The following is a 14,414-nucleotide window of genomic DNA, read 5'->3' on the forward strand; positions in this document are numbered from 1 at the left end:
TGTCGATAGGTTTTCGCACATTTAGTAGATTTATTCGGGATATAAACCTAAAATTTCAAACTTGTGAAATTCGTGGGGAACACTACTTGGATATATAGGTAACCCCTGAAATCTCGTTTGATAGGTCCCATATTCTGAGATACTAGGTCTTTATACTCAGTGACATCTGGGGTATTATTCCGGGACTTCTGCTGAATGGAAGTTCTGACCTAGTCCTCGAATAATACTTTCTGCAAATGCTTGAAACATAGCATCGCCCTCAGCAAGCTGATGAAACAATAAAATTGATAGTCGCTGCTGTTGTAACTAAAAGATCCTCTAAAGGGGACACACCAGAAAGTCGAAGCCATCATCTCTCTGCGTATACGAAAGTATCGACCTGAGCTCTCACGGCCCTCGCATTTAACCCCTTACAGATATCATTTGTGGTATACTCACCTGTAAGACTGAATATCTGGGATTCTGGATACGGGAGTATATTCAAGAGGTGGGACACATGAATGAGCTAAGTTCATAAGACATCTAAATCGTATCCTGAGTAGATTGAAATCTATGTGAGAATTTAAGATGGATCAGTATATCGACAATCGAGGTGAATTGTTTAAGTCATAGTATGTAATAAAGCTTAACGGTACTTGTAATTTGTCTGAAAAGCTGATATGATTCCCTGACACGCTCACCAAAAATAAGTTTGTATATAGTTTACTTTCTGCAATTTAAGTTTTCTGTATTTCATTTATTGGTTTAGAACACTTTATTAAAATCCAAAAAGATTTTATTTCTGCTTTATTTTTTGACAAACCAAAGTGGAGAGTTAATCGTTGGATTCACAAAGATTGAAGCAGATGCAGGAAAGTTCTGAGCTGAAGAATGAGGAGAGCTTACTTTGTTGAGGTTTGAGATGTTTTCAAAGTTAAAACGAGTTCATTAATTTGATACTTTTTATTTTTAGGAAACTGTGAAAATTGTTGTTTTAAAATCAGTTTGATTCGTCAAAAGATCAACCAAGGTCATTAAGTTGGACTTGGTAGATTAATTGAGTAATCAGGGTCATTAACTTGGACCTGAATACTTGAATGGATTTCTAAAGCTGATTAAGTTTGTGATTTATTGTTGAAAAGATGGTTTGTAATGTTTAAAGTTTGAGACACAGGTTTTTGGACTTCATTATTCCCAACGGAAGCTAAATGTCAAAGCTTGAACCAGATACCTCAGATTCTAGCATATTGAGAGGGGGAGTCTGTGAAAGGGGGAGTCTGGATCAACAGTCCAAGAGGAGTTTGAAGTTAGAGCTAGGTTGTGATCCTAAGCCTGTGAAGATAGAGTGCTTATGATGAGAAGACAGAGAGTTGGAGAAAAGACCAAGACTGAAAACTCGGAGCTGAAGACTTCGTCAACATCCAAGGGGGAGTCTGTTGGTGCATGAAATATCTGTTGACTACGTCTACATGAAGTCTTAGGTCAAGATTGGATCTTTAGAGTCAAAATTAGGGTTTATTATGAGGTTTAGCTTATTTGTACATAGGTTTATATGTAGTTTCGCTTATGTGTCATAAGTTAGATATAGTTCCGCTCATAGGGTATCAGGTGGTTCCGCTTTTATGTCATCTTGGTAGTTCCGCTCATATGGCAGTCCATATGAGCGAAACCTGCTAGACTATAAATACCTGATCAGTTCATTTGTATAGGCAGGTTGGAGCGGAACCTTGTCATACATTGTGTAACGAAACTCTGTCAAATTTGTATCAGAAAGCAATAAAAGAGAACGAATTGAATAGGAAAAGCTGTGTAACTTCATTTACGTTGATTCCGCCTTTGTATGTGAAGATGAACGTTCTCAACTGACTGTTTAGGGTCGGAACACAGTCCAACATCAATCATCAGTTGTCGAAAATCTTTTTGGATTTTTCAAAAATTTATGCTAAAACACACTCAAAATCTTTTTGGGTTTTTTGATTTTAAATAAATGCAGTAAAGAAATATTTACATTCAATCTTTTTGTGAGTTTGTGTAAGAGGATCATATCAGTTTATGAGACAAATCACTAACACCGTTAAGCTTTAAACATTTTCAGTTCTAAACAATTCACCTAGATTATCAGTATACTGATCCACTTAAGTTTTCACACAAAGTTCAACTGTTTCGAGATACGAGATTAGTGTTTTAAGCACTTAAACTTATTCGCGTGTCCCACCTTGAATATACTCCCGTATCCAGATCCCAATATTCAGTCTTACAGGTGAGTATACCTAGATGATATCTGTTAAAGGGTTAAATGCGAAACCATGAGAGCTCAGGTCAGAACTTCCGTTCGTGCAGAGAGATGATGGTTCGACTTTTGGTGTGTTCCCTTTAGAGAATCTTTTCTTCAATAGCACATGATTAGCATTTTTCAATGTTTCATCATTTTTTGTACTGAGGACTAGCTTTAAAAATAAAGCAAATGCAAAGTATTATACGGGGACTAGGCCATTGCAAACAAGATATCACTGAGTATAAAGACCTAGTATCTCAGAAAGAGGGACCTTTCAAACAAGATTTCAGGGGTTACCCATATATCCAAGAAATGTTCCCCACGAGATAAGCAAGTTTGAAATTTAGATTTATATCTTGAAAACAATTTACTAAATGTATAAAAACCTACTGGCATATCCACAGTGAGATTGTTTATCACATTTGACTTTTCAATTCTTTAGCATGTTGTGATAGTCCACTGATGTACTATCATTTCCTCTTTTCACAACAAAACTCGTTTTGTTTTATCATGTTTTTGGTTTTTTCAAATTTTCTAATGTTTTTTGGATTTTCTGAAATTTCTTACTCCTCCTAAAATTCATAAACATTTAAAGAAACTTGAAAACAAACTGTACAAGAAACTGACAACTGTTGAATTACTTCAATTCTCCATTCACTTGGCATAAACAATTAGAACTCCCCCTTACAACAAACTATTTTCCCATTATGATTGCAAAACAGTTAAGTTTATTTTAATCAAAATGGTTTTTCTGGAAAATAAGTGTTGTTGATGTTACCATTTGTAGGTTCGGGGTTCAATTCATCACCTTGTTCAATTTTAACTTTTTGAAAAATTTAACAATTTTAGGTTTCATAATTAATTATCACTTGTAGAAAATCAAGTACAACTTAATGTCCCTGATTTACCACTTGTAGATCAAACCAATTACCAATTGTAGGTATGCACAATCAAACCTGATACAAAGAATGATGCCGATTCCTGCTCCACTCTTACCAATCTGGGAGCTCCGGCAAGTCAGGTTTTTAATCAAAGAATATATCCACCCAAGCCTGACCAGCCTTCTTCTCGTAAAATTCCTTTACCCCTTTGACTTTATGATCAATCATTTTTTCCAAAAATATTTTTCACCTTGGGGTTAAAGACCTTTTCAACATCAAATTCTTTCTTTTCAGAAAAGAATTGATTTGAAATCTCAACTTTTCCAATCTTTTGTTTAAAATTTCCAGCCCTCAATGGTGGAAAATTTGCATCATCCATTGCAGGAACTGAGTTTTCACCTTTTGGTTCAACCTGTGGCTCTTCTGACTTTGTGGAATCAGATTCATCGCCAGAAAATAGCTCCTCTGATTTTGATGAATCAGAATCATTGCTAGAACTATCCTCAGATTTCTTAACAACCCATTTTTGGTTGTCAAGATTTGCTTTCCTCTTGTAAAACCTCTTCGAACACTCACCAACCTCAAATTTCGAATTTTTGAAAATTTTAGATCTTTCAATTGGTGGTTCAAACTCAACCACTTTTTCTTTACTTTACGAGACACTCCCTGTTTTGATTGAATTGCCTTAGAACAATTCTTGGCAATATGACCACTTGTTTTGCATTGAAAACAGGTTCTCGTTTCCTTCTTCTGATCTATAGTCTTCATCTCTTCTTGCTTCTTCGCAAGAATTCTTTGTTCGTCTGCTTTCTGAACAAAATTTCTTTTTCTTCTTCAGAAGATGTACCTGAAACAAATACAGTTTTTGGTTTATAAATTTTCTCATTTTTATGGTTTTCTGGTGGAATAAAACCCAAACCTTTCTTTTTGAAATTACCATTATGGTTTGGTTTCTTTCGAACACCAGAACCAGAACCGTAACCCTTTTTCTTGTTTAAACATTGTTGGACTCTTGAGGTGTATGTTTTAGGTTTTTCAGAAAGATTTACATCTTTTATTTTAGAAATATTAATTTATGTTAGTTTGAAAACCTTTTTGATTATTTCTAGTTTAACACCTCTTATTGGAAATTCCTCATCAGAATATAATTTGTCAGAATCATTCAAAGTATATACCACTTTAAATGTTTCGTCATTCAAATTAGATTTTGATAACAAGAATTCTTTATTGTAAACTCTTTTGCCCTGTTGGAGGTTTGACTTGACGTGTCTAACTCAGACTTTGACTCTGATTTTGACTCCGACATTGACTCCTCTGACTCATCCTTTTCCAACACCTGATCGACCACTTTCTTTATTAACTCAGACTCATGACCAGTGTCAGATGATGTAAAAATGATGTCAATGTTTTCTGGCAAATTAACTGAAGGATCAGACTCCCACTGTAAGTTTGTTGCCTTTTCAACTCTTTCTGAATTTGGATTTCTTGGCGAATATCCATTTTCAAGTGGGGGTGGACACTTGTTGTAACTGACACCTTGTTTCTTACCAGAATTCTTCACTTTAGTACACGTTTTCTTCTCAGAGTTCTTTTTCTCAGATGTCTTTTCTCCTGTGTCTATCTTCTTTTCTTCAGAAGTGTCCTCTTCAAAAGCCTTCATGCCTTCCACAGTTGGATAAATCCTGTCAATGACATAAGAAGTACATGAGTAACTTTTTAACAATCTATTAACTCTTTCTGTTTCAATTCTTTGTGTTTCCAATTTCTGTTCCAGAGCAGTACACTTCTCGATGTAATTGTTGACAACTTTCTGTTTTGTCATGAATGCTCCTTGAAGTGTCTTCATTGCTGTTGCCTGTTCATTGCTTGTTTCGTTGTACATATTCATGGCTTTGTTCAGAACATCGTATGATTCTTTCAGTCGGTTCATGTTATTAATCAATTCACTGTTTTTCTTTTTTATGATCTCACAGTTTTCACAAATCACCGGAATATTTTTCGCGTCAGCTTCTACATCAACTTTGAAAGCTGGAACTTCTTTCACTTTCCTTTTGATTACTGGAACTTCTTCATCATCATTGCTGACTGGTGTTTTAATTTTCTTCTTTTTCTTTTTAACTTTTTCATCATCACTGTTACTCTCTTCTAACATTCTCAAGTGCTTCTGCATTCGTTTTGCATAATAATCATCATCATTATCACTGTCTTCAGCAACTCGAGCAACAAAAGCTTTGTGATTTGAAGTTTTGTTAGAATCATAGTTATCCCAACTGAAATTCTCCCAGCTAAACCCTTCTGGTAACTTTTCATCATCTTGATCTATCAAACACGCTTTACCATCAGCTGAAACATATTTGTCCCAACTGAATCCTTTAGATGAGTTGTTATCTTCTTGATTCACCATACGTGCTCTCTTTGACGATTCTTCAATCTCCTTCCTGGCATGAGCAGTTTGTAGTTGTTGTTGTTGTTGAGAAACTTGATGATAGATTGCTTTCCGATAGTAGTCATTGTTGTTGAACGGATTTTGAGCTCCACCTGCTACGCGATTTGTGCACTCTCTTTTGAAGTGTCCTTTTTCCCTGCAATGAAAACAAGTAACTTTAGATTTATCAAATCCTAAAGTAGAAACATTTGCATCACGGAAGTCATCTTTTCCTGTGATCTGTTTGAATTTCTCAGCTCTTCTCAACACACTTGCCAAACACCACTTTATGTCTATTAATTCCATCTTTTCAGCATCGATCTGATCGTAATCCTCTTTTGTCAGCATTGGATTCCTGATCCGACCTGCAACTAAACTACCATATGACTCCAACACAGTTCCAACAAAGACATATGACTTTTTGCAACTTCTTCTGAGTAATCCTGATCATTTTCAAGATTCAAAACAATGTTGCATTGTAACTTCTTGCCATTCTTTGTTGTTGTCAAGTTTGGATCAAATGAAGGATATGACGAAAACTTGTTTTGCTGTTTGATCCTTTAGATGAACCTCCCGATGAACTTTTTGCATTGAATGCCATTTCAACCTTTGGTGACATGTTGGTTTTATCACCGATACCTCCTTTGTAATGCAAACCGATATCTTCTTCACCATCGAAGTCTTTCATTCTTGAAATCTTCCTTTGTTCCATCTCTTGAGCTTCCAATTTCTCAATGAACTTGCTCAAAGTTAAATTGTTAAATCCTTTCTTATTTCTTAACATCATCAAGTATGTGCCCCAAGTTTCATGTGGCAACGCATCTGCTAATTTCTCAATCAATTCTTCATTGTCCTTATTGATGCTCACCCTTTTCATGTTTACTAACAAATTGCAGTATCTTTCAATTATCTGCTTTGTGCTTTCAGTTTTCAAACCATGAAATAGATCAAACTCCTTTTTTAGAAGCGATTTTTTGTTCTTAATTATTTCTTTACTTCCAACAAACGGCTTGTTGCAGTAAACTGATCATCATTTTTTCAGTAAACTGATCATCATTTTTTCATTTTTGTATTTCTTTTTCTCATCCGCACTAAGATCTTTGATAGCAATATCCTCTTCGTCATCATTCGTTGGTCTAACATATTTCGTTTCAACGCATTCCCAAGCATCCAAATAATTTGCTTGCACACAATTTTCGAAACGTTCCTCCCATCCTTTATATTCCTCGATGTTCATGAGCTTAGGCGGTTTTTGCATAGTCCCCGTTTCATTTCCCAACATTGCTTGCTGGGTAATAGTAATCGGGGTAGCAAAGGCGTTATAAAATTCCTCTTCCATGTTTAGGTTTTCAAAGTTCACTAATCAGTCAATTCAAATGAAATTACTTTTCAAGCGAAATTCCTTTTAAACGAAATTATCCAGTCAAACGATATTAGCTTTGGAACGAAATTACCCTAATCTCGTTCGAAGTAACACTCTTTCAAACGGAATTGTGATTTCGTGCGGAATTATTAAACGGAATCAGTACTTCAAGCGAAATTACTAATTTCGCGTGGAACCTTTCAAACGAAATTAACTTCTGGAACGAAATTAACCCCTAATTCCGTGCGGAATTATGCTGATGTCATCATCTCGAGCTGAATTTTGTCAAATTGATCAAGTTATTAGCCGATTTTAGTTCTGAAACTATCTAAGGTTTGTTAAAACAGTAATGTGCATATGATATGTGAAATTCAAAGCATTTTGACCGTAAAATCAAGTTTAATTTGAAAAAGAAGGTGTAGAAATCAGAATTTGCAGCTGAATTGGTATGAACTCTTCCTTCTGAGCTCTGATACCACTTGTAGGATCATTTTCAGACCCGAACGAGTCGATCAGAAGAGTTTTTGCTTGATACGAGAGGCGGAAACAAACGTATTAAGTTCAATTCAGCTAGAAATACACCTAAACTGTCTTCGTGATTGATTTGACAAAGTTTTACAGCTAGTCGACACTTCGGCAGCACTTCGGTACACAAGCCGGAAAGTGACAAATGAAATCAAGGCACCACTATATATAGGCTGAGTAATTCCGTGTGGAATTACTCACACGAAATTACATCCAAACGGAATTAAGTTCCATACGAAATTAGATCATTATTTCGTGCGGAATTACCCTAAGGGTAATTTCGTGCGGAATTAGCTCCAAGCCCATATTTGACATTTTCTCGTACTACGTGCCCTAATCTATCTATCTAAATACATACAAGACTCTATACAAGACGAAGTCGACAGACGCATGCACTAACAAGATCTGGCCCTTCTTGATGGTTTTTCCATGTTTAACCCGAAATCACACAACACTTTGATTAGATACATAGATTCTAGGTGAGATGGTTATAAAAACATGTGAAAATCACTCAGATCTGAGTTGTTCATGGTGAATTGAGGTCACACTTTGAGGTTCATATGAACTCTTGATGACAACATCTTAGAACATCTCAAATCAGTAGATTTCACGGTTAAAAGTTGATTTTTATAAGATGGAAAGGTGTAGGATTGAGTGTAGATCATAGAAGTACAAGATTTAGGTTGAGATCTTACCGGATTCACGAGAAATTGAGAGAAAATGGCCCCAAAGCGTGCTGGTAGAGTGGGAGCTGTCACATCACTGTTCAAGTGATGTGACATGTGCTATTTATAGGCAAGAGAGGAGAGAAGGCGGTGCAGTGTGTTGGATCGGATGGCTGTTCGATCGGATGGATGTCCGATCGAATGGCTGTCCGATCGGATGGCCATTCAATCGATGTGCCATTCGATCAAACGCCTTCGGTGAGCTGAGTTTTGGCGTTCCGTTTCGATCGTTAAGCGTTGCGATAGTTTGGGTATGCATTTTCATCAACATTTTTGTGTATTTAGTATAATTAGTCACATTGGGTCGTATATAAATATCCATATTTCATATCCTGTGATAATCGAGTCACGCGTGCCTGCGAGTGCGTTTTTGAGTATTGAGTTGCACTGCGACACTTCACGGCTATCAAGGAGGGTAGAATTGGTCCTCACTTGACATCTTCGTGGTTGTCAGCAAGTACAATGTGATGTGATAGCGATAAAATATGCGTAAGATGCGAAAATACTTCGAAATAGCGGTGTATGCGATGTAGCTACATGATGATCTGAATCTCTTGTGTTAGGCGTACCGAGTATCACGAGCAGTAACAACGCATGAACGTGCGGGTTGTTACAGTCTCCCCTGCTTTAGGAAATTTTGTCCCGAAATTAATCCACAAGAAGGGTCACGAGAGTTGATGCGAATGAGTAAGCGATAAAAGCGACGAGAAAGCGAGCGATCGACAGAGAATTAACACGCGAGAGCATTGTGAAGACTAAGCAAGAGCGACAAGTTAAAGCGATTCGTATGATCAAAGGTGAACACACACACAAGAATGCGATTCCAATGCGATTTAAATTTTCGAAAAGTTGATTAATTAGGAAAACTTGTTTATGAAAATCTTCCCGCAGTACGACGTTAACTTGCTTCGATGTTCACACCAGCGCTATGAATGTGGTTTTACTAGGTGATTAAAAAGATTTTAAGGGCGTTAAAACTCGTTTTACGAAATTTTCTCGTCACGCGGTGGTAACTTAAGTCGATTGTCACACCAACGTTACAAGATAATCTCGTTTTGTACAAGGGTTTTGATCAAATGTTTAGAAAAAGTTTTTTGTAAGAAAAGATTTGTTTAAAAATTTGTGTAAACATAGCCTTTTAATAAAGCCAAAAATTTAAATTTAAGGTCGGCCCCGCATGGCACCTTTCTACGAAAGTTCGACAATATGGTTAAAACACTTATATATAGGAAGTACCATCGGCGTATCCACCATGCTTTAGCCATATGGCTTCTGTCTCGTGAGGCAGTGTGATACGTGTCGACATAGTATAGACAGACTTGCGATGACTCGATCCAAGCGAGAAAGGGTTGGATCAAGTCTTGAAAAGCAAACTGAGGGATGAAGTCGTTTTCGAACTTAGTTTAGCGATACGAGCGAGTGCGGGAAGCGATAAGTGGTACGCGATAATTGATAACGCAACACCAAACACCAAGCATAGTAAGTGAAGACGGCGGCGATAAGCGAAAAGCGGTAAGCGACAAGCGTAAAGCGATTAGCGATACGCGACAGTCGATGCGTTGCAAGTGATGGAGACATGCGATTAGATTTTGATTAGATTAAGCAACACCATAAACCTCAACTAACAATAGACACCACATGGCCTTTTTCCATGAAAGTCTGGTGATACGGCTAAAACACCACCATGTCTTAGCCTTATTAGCTTCATCTCGTGAAGCGAGGTCATGTGTGCTAACATTACGCAGATAACACAGATAACACAAATAGCAATAAGAGATAGCGATAAGCAATAAGGGCATTGAAGCGATGAGATAGATGCGAGAAGCATTAAAGCGAAGAGCGGTGAGTGATTAACGATACTTGTCTAGCGATCCACGATAAGCGATTCACAGCAAACGATACACAGTAAGCGGTAAGCGAAGAGCGATACACATGTAATAAGCGATTAAGCGAGAACACACCAAGAGCGATAGCGATTCACACAATAAGCGATAACCAACGGTAGAGATTGCGAGATACGCACAATACGCGATTGCGATTTCGGGCCACATAATAAGCGATAGCGCGAAACACATAATGAACGATTGCGATTGTGAGATAGATTCCAGCGATAATGCGATTGCGAGCGTGTTGACTTACGAAAAGTCTTGCGATCACACGCTTGAGTTGCGATTGAGTTTGTTACGCCTTGCGATATAGTGTAGTGTGTCGAAAATAACCACAATTGTATAATAGGTCTACGTTCCAACTCCACATGGCACTTTCTTCATAAAATTTCGGTTAGCATGCCGAAACACCGTCATGTTTCCACCATACGCCTTCGTTCCGTGAATAGGTGTCACACTTTGTCAGACATGGTCAAGACGCTTATATATAGGAAGTACCAGCGGCGTATCCACCACGCTTAACCATGTCCTGAATGTTGAGGCATCATTGAAACTCACTACGATCTCCGTGCACTAGCCAAAATAATCCCGTGTGCACCCGTGATTAATCTGATCCTTGCACGTTTATCGTACCTTATCTCAAGAACGCATAGTAGGGGTAAAATACATTATATAGTACATAGTGCTAGCATATAGATTGTGCGCGAGTATAAGGGAGAAATAGAATCCACATGCGTCGAGAGATAGAATAAGTTCAACACATAAAAGAAATTAACGGCGAAATTCGTAGCATTACAACAATATTGGAAACAAAATAACGTTGTTGTGGAGGACTTCTGCGGACACTTCGGTTGTTGCTGGAAATTCTCAAGGCTGTGGCCCCGTGCGACAGTGCTGCGTAAGATGACCATACCAGTTACAATTTGCGCAATAGCGACAACTAGCTTCTGGCGGGTGATGATACGTACACGTGAAACACAAGGGATGAGCTCCGTTGTAGGCGCGTTTCAAGTGAACTGGAGCTGCTTGGAGAGGTTCTGGTTGCGACAGTCTAGTTGTTAAAGAATCTGGGCTCATGGTCTTTCGTTTACGGCTGGGCTGAGCTTCTTGAGATGATGCAGTGTTGTCGGCGGATTCGTCGGATGATTCGCTGGAGATATCATCGGAGGAATCTTCAGAAGAATCATCGGTACAATCGTTGGAAGAATCGTGGGATGATTCGATTACGATTGCTGGATGAGCTTGCTTGACAGGATTCTTGGAGAAGAATCCGTCCAGGACTCATTTGTCGTTGATTTCTGCGGCCAAACGGTAGGTTTCTTCGATGGTAGCGGGTCTTGCAGCTTCAACAAAATCGCCCACACATTCAGGTAAGCCGCGAATGTACTTCGTGATGGCTTTTTTTGAAGTGTTGACTTGACTTGGGCAGGTTATGCTAAGCTGTTTAAACCTTGCGGTGTAGCCATCATTGTCACCTTCGACTTGCTTGATTTTCCAAAATTCGTCTTCCAGCTTCTGGATTTCGTGGGACGGGCAGTACTCTTCCTTCATGAGCACTTTCAGCTCATTCCAAGAGAGAGCATAAGCCGCGGAGATCCCACATTTGTTACGTTCGGCGGTCCACCAGTCGAGTGCTCGCGATTGAAATACTCAGGTAGCGCAAGTAGTGCGAAAACCATTGGGACACCCACTCTATCGAAGGGTAACTTCGATAGAATCGAACCACTGGAGTAATTGGGACACACCTCCTTCACCCGTGAACTCCATCGGGTCACAAGCTTTGAAGTGTTTGTAGAGGAAAGCAGATTGCGGCGCTTCCGTCTTAGAGTCTTCCGGGGTTCGAGAGTTGCTGAGAGAGTGCAATTGAGCGACAATTTGAGGAATGACCTTGGCCACTTCCTTGGCCACAAGCGAGGCAATCCTCTTCTCGGCGCTTCGTTTGGCTCTTCTCCTAGCTGTACGTCTCGAGGTAGAGTCGTTGGAAGGCATCTGGACAGAGAGATATCTGGAGTGAGATCCGATCATAATAATTTTTGAGTTTGCGATGCGATTGAGTGCGATCAAAACTTGTAGCGTATAATATATTAGATTTCACATAGGAGCCACCTAGGAGACACGAGATTCCTAAGTTCTCACACAATGATTTGTTTTGTATATATAAATAGTTGTAATTTATACTTACCCACATACATATCGGTGTAGAATACGCGAGGACGCGATGGGAGAGAGAGAGCGAGAGCGTAAGCGAGTAATTAGACATTAGTTTTTTTGCGATCATTCGGTCTTCGTTTTAGATTGCGATGGCTGTGCGAGTTGTGCTTTTGTAAAACAAGGAGCGAAAATTGATAAATTGAGAAATCGATAAGGCGTAAAATAAACACATGAAGCGTAATTAAATTCGTTAAAGCGTAAAACCGGCGAGTCGTAGGCTTAGTAAAATAATTGGAGTGCCTCGGGTGTTTAAGCGTCGACTACCCAACGTAACCCAACTATACCCAACAAGTTCGTCCAAGCGCGTTGACCTAGAAGACTTATGCCTCCACTGGGATGTAGCTCATGACATTCATCCTCCTAGTCATCGCGTGGCTCGAGTCATCGTTATTGTCGAGTCCTTGGTGAGAGCTTTTCGAAAACCATTTTAGAGAGTGGAACGGTTTATTAAGATACGGGTTTCACCCCTAACTTAACAACTTCGTTCCTGATTGTGGTAGTGCTCTTTGAATAAATTCATGAGTTCCACTAGATTCTGACAGTGAGACTTTCGTCGAGATGTGGATGTCACCCCTAGCTTGATGAAAGGTTCTCGTGCTAGAAAAATGCTCTGAGTGAGCGATCTCATCGGGAGTTCTTGGTTTTCATGTAGGATCGTTTTCACGACCGAAACGAGTCATTCAGAGTGTTCTTCTCAATTCAAGAGGCGGAAACTAGTGAATTGAGTTCGATACAACTTGATATTCACTTTAATTGTCCTTTTGATTGATTTGACAACGTTTTACAGCGAGTAGACACTTCAGCAGCACTTCGGCTTTGGAATCGGAAAGTTACAAATGACAAGGCACATAAAGTATTTATAGGTGAGCTGATTTCACACGAAACCATTCATGCGAAATGACTTTGCTATTTCGTATGCTATTTCGTGCGAAATGAGCATTTCTTATTTCGTGCGAAATCAACTTCTTAACATGTTTTCTCGTTTTGTGTGCCCTGATCTCTCTAATACACTACAAGTGTAACACCCCATGTGTTCGAAAGTCAAAGTCAAAGTCAAGATTGAAGCCAAAGGAAGAAAAGATCGCTAATTGCGATCTGTCTCTCCTTGTTCAATTCCTGTTTTGACTTCTTTGACTGTAGTTAGTTATTTTATCATACGTTGGTTGTATTATGTGGAGTAATTATTAATAATCGAAGTAATCGAATGTTTAACGCTACGAATCGCTTTACGACTATGAATAATAGGAAGTAACAATGCGATAAAGTTACCTAAACGCTAATCGAAAGCTAATCAACATCACGCTCGCAAACTCAAAATACGCATTTTGGTTTACTGTTATACGTGTGTGTGCCTTATGTGTTACTTGTAAATGTTTAATTTACGTTATGTGTGTGGTAATCAATCGAATCGCAATCAAAACTCAATCGCAATCGAATCGCAAACGCTAAACGCAAAGTGAAGTAGGATGATTGTACGTTAGATATAGTAGTTGGGATTAAAAGTAATTTGAATAGGAAACTCTATCATATTCTCATCAATCGCAATGGAAATTGAAATATCAAAAATTGTCGCACCGAACACTCGAATCTGGCAACTGATCGATCAGGCTGACCAGCCGGCCGATCGGACTGCTGTCCGATCGGACAGGCTGTCCGATCGAGCTGCCTGGCCGATCGGCCATCACTTTCCTCATTTGGAAGCCTATAAATACCCCTGTCATTGTCATCATTTCCACTTTTGGAAATCCTCTGACCGACCAGCTCGTGCTCTCCATCTTTTCTCAAATTTCTCACGATTCCGGTAAGATCTCGTCCTAAATCTTGTACTTTCTTGATCTACATGCACTCCTACACCTTTCTATCTTTTAAATCTTAACTTTTAACTGTGAAATCATCAAGATTCAAGGTATTCTAGGAGGACGTCATCATGTGTTCTTGAAGAACTTCATGTTTTGGCCTCAATCCACCTAGAATAACTTGGATCTAACCGATTTCCACATAAACAAACAGCGATCTTTCATAGATCTAAACATATTCACTGTGAAAGGGATTGAAAGATGGATTTCCAACTTCTTTCAACTCTTTTACACTCAATGCCTTCAAAACCGATAGAAACGGAGCTAGTGCCGACTTACTAATCATTC

At 38.7% G+C, this 14,414-nt stretch overlaps 1 protein-coding gene across 1 annotated transcript in view; it reads right to left on the reverse strand.

Annotated features, from left to right (window-relative positions):
- Positions 1-4,454: 4,454 nt before the first annotated feature.
- The window catches only part of LOC110941173 (DNA ligase 1-like), a 35,095-nt gene continuing 25,135 nt past the window's right edge, over positions 4,455-14,414 (reverse strand). Inside the window, exons 2-4 of the mRNA XM_035989352.1 lie at positions 5,016-5,299; positions 4,684-4,817; positions 4,455-4,471 (exon numbers count right to left, since the gene is read on the reverse strand). Coding sequence (XP_035845245.1) covers positions 4,455-4,471; positions 4,684-4,817; positions 5,016-5,299 — 435 coding nt within the window. The remainder of the gene's footprint in view (positions 4,472-4,683; positions 4,818-5,015; positions 5,300-14,414) is intronic.

The sequence above is a fragment of the Helianthus annuus genome, chromosome 4, assembly GCF_002127325.2.
Source record: "Helianthus annuus cultivar XRQ/B chromosome 4, HanXRQr2.0-SUNRISE, whole genome shotgun sequence".
NCBI lineage: Eukaryota > Viridiplantae > Streptophyta > Magnoliopsida > Asterales > Asteraceae > Helianthus > Helianthus annuus.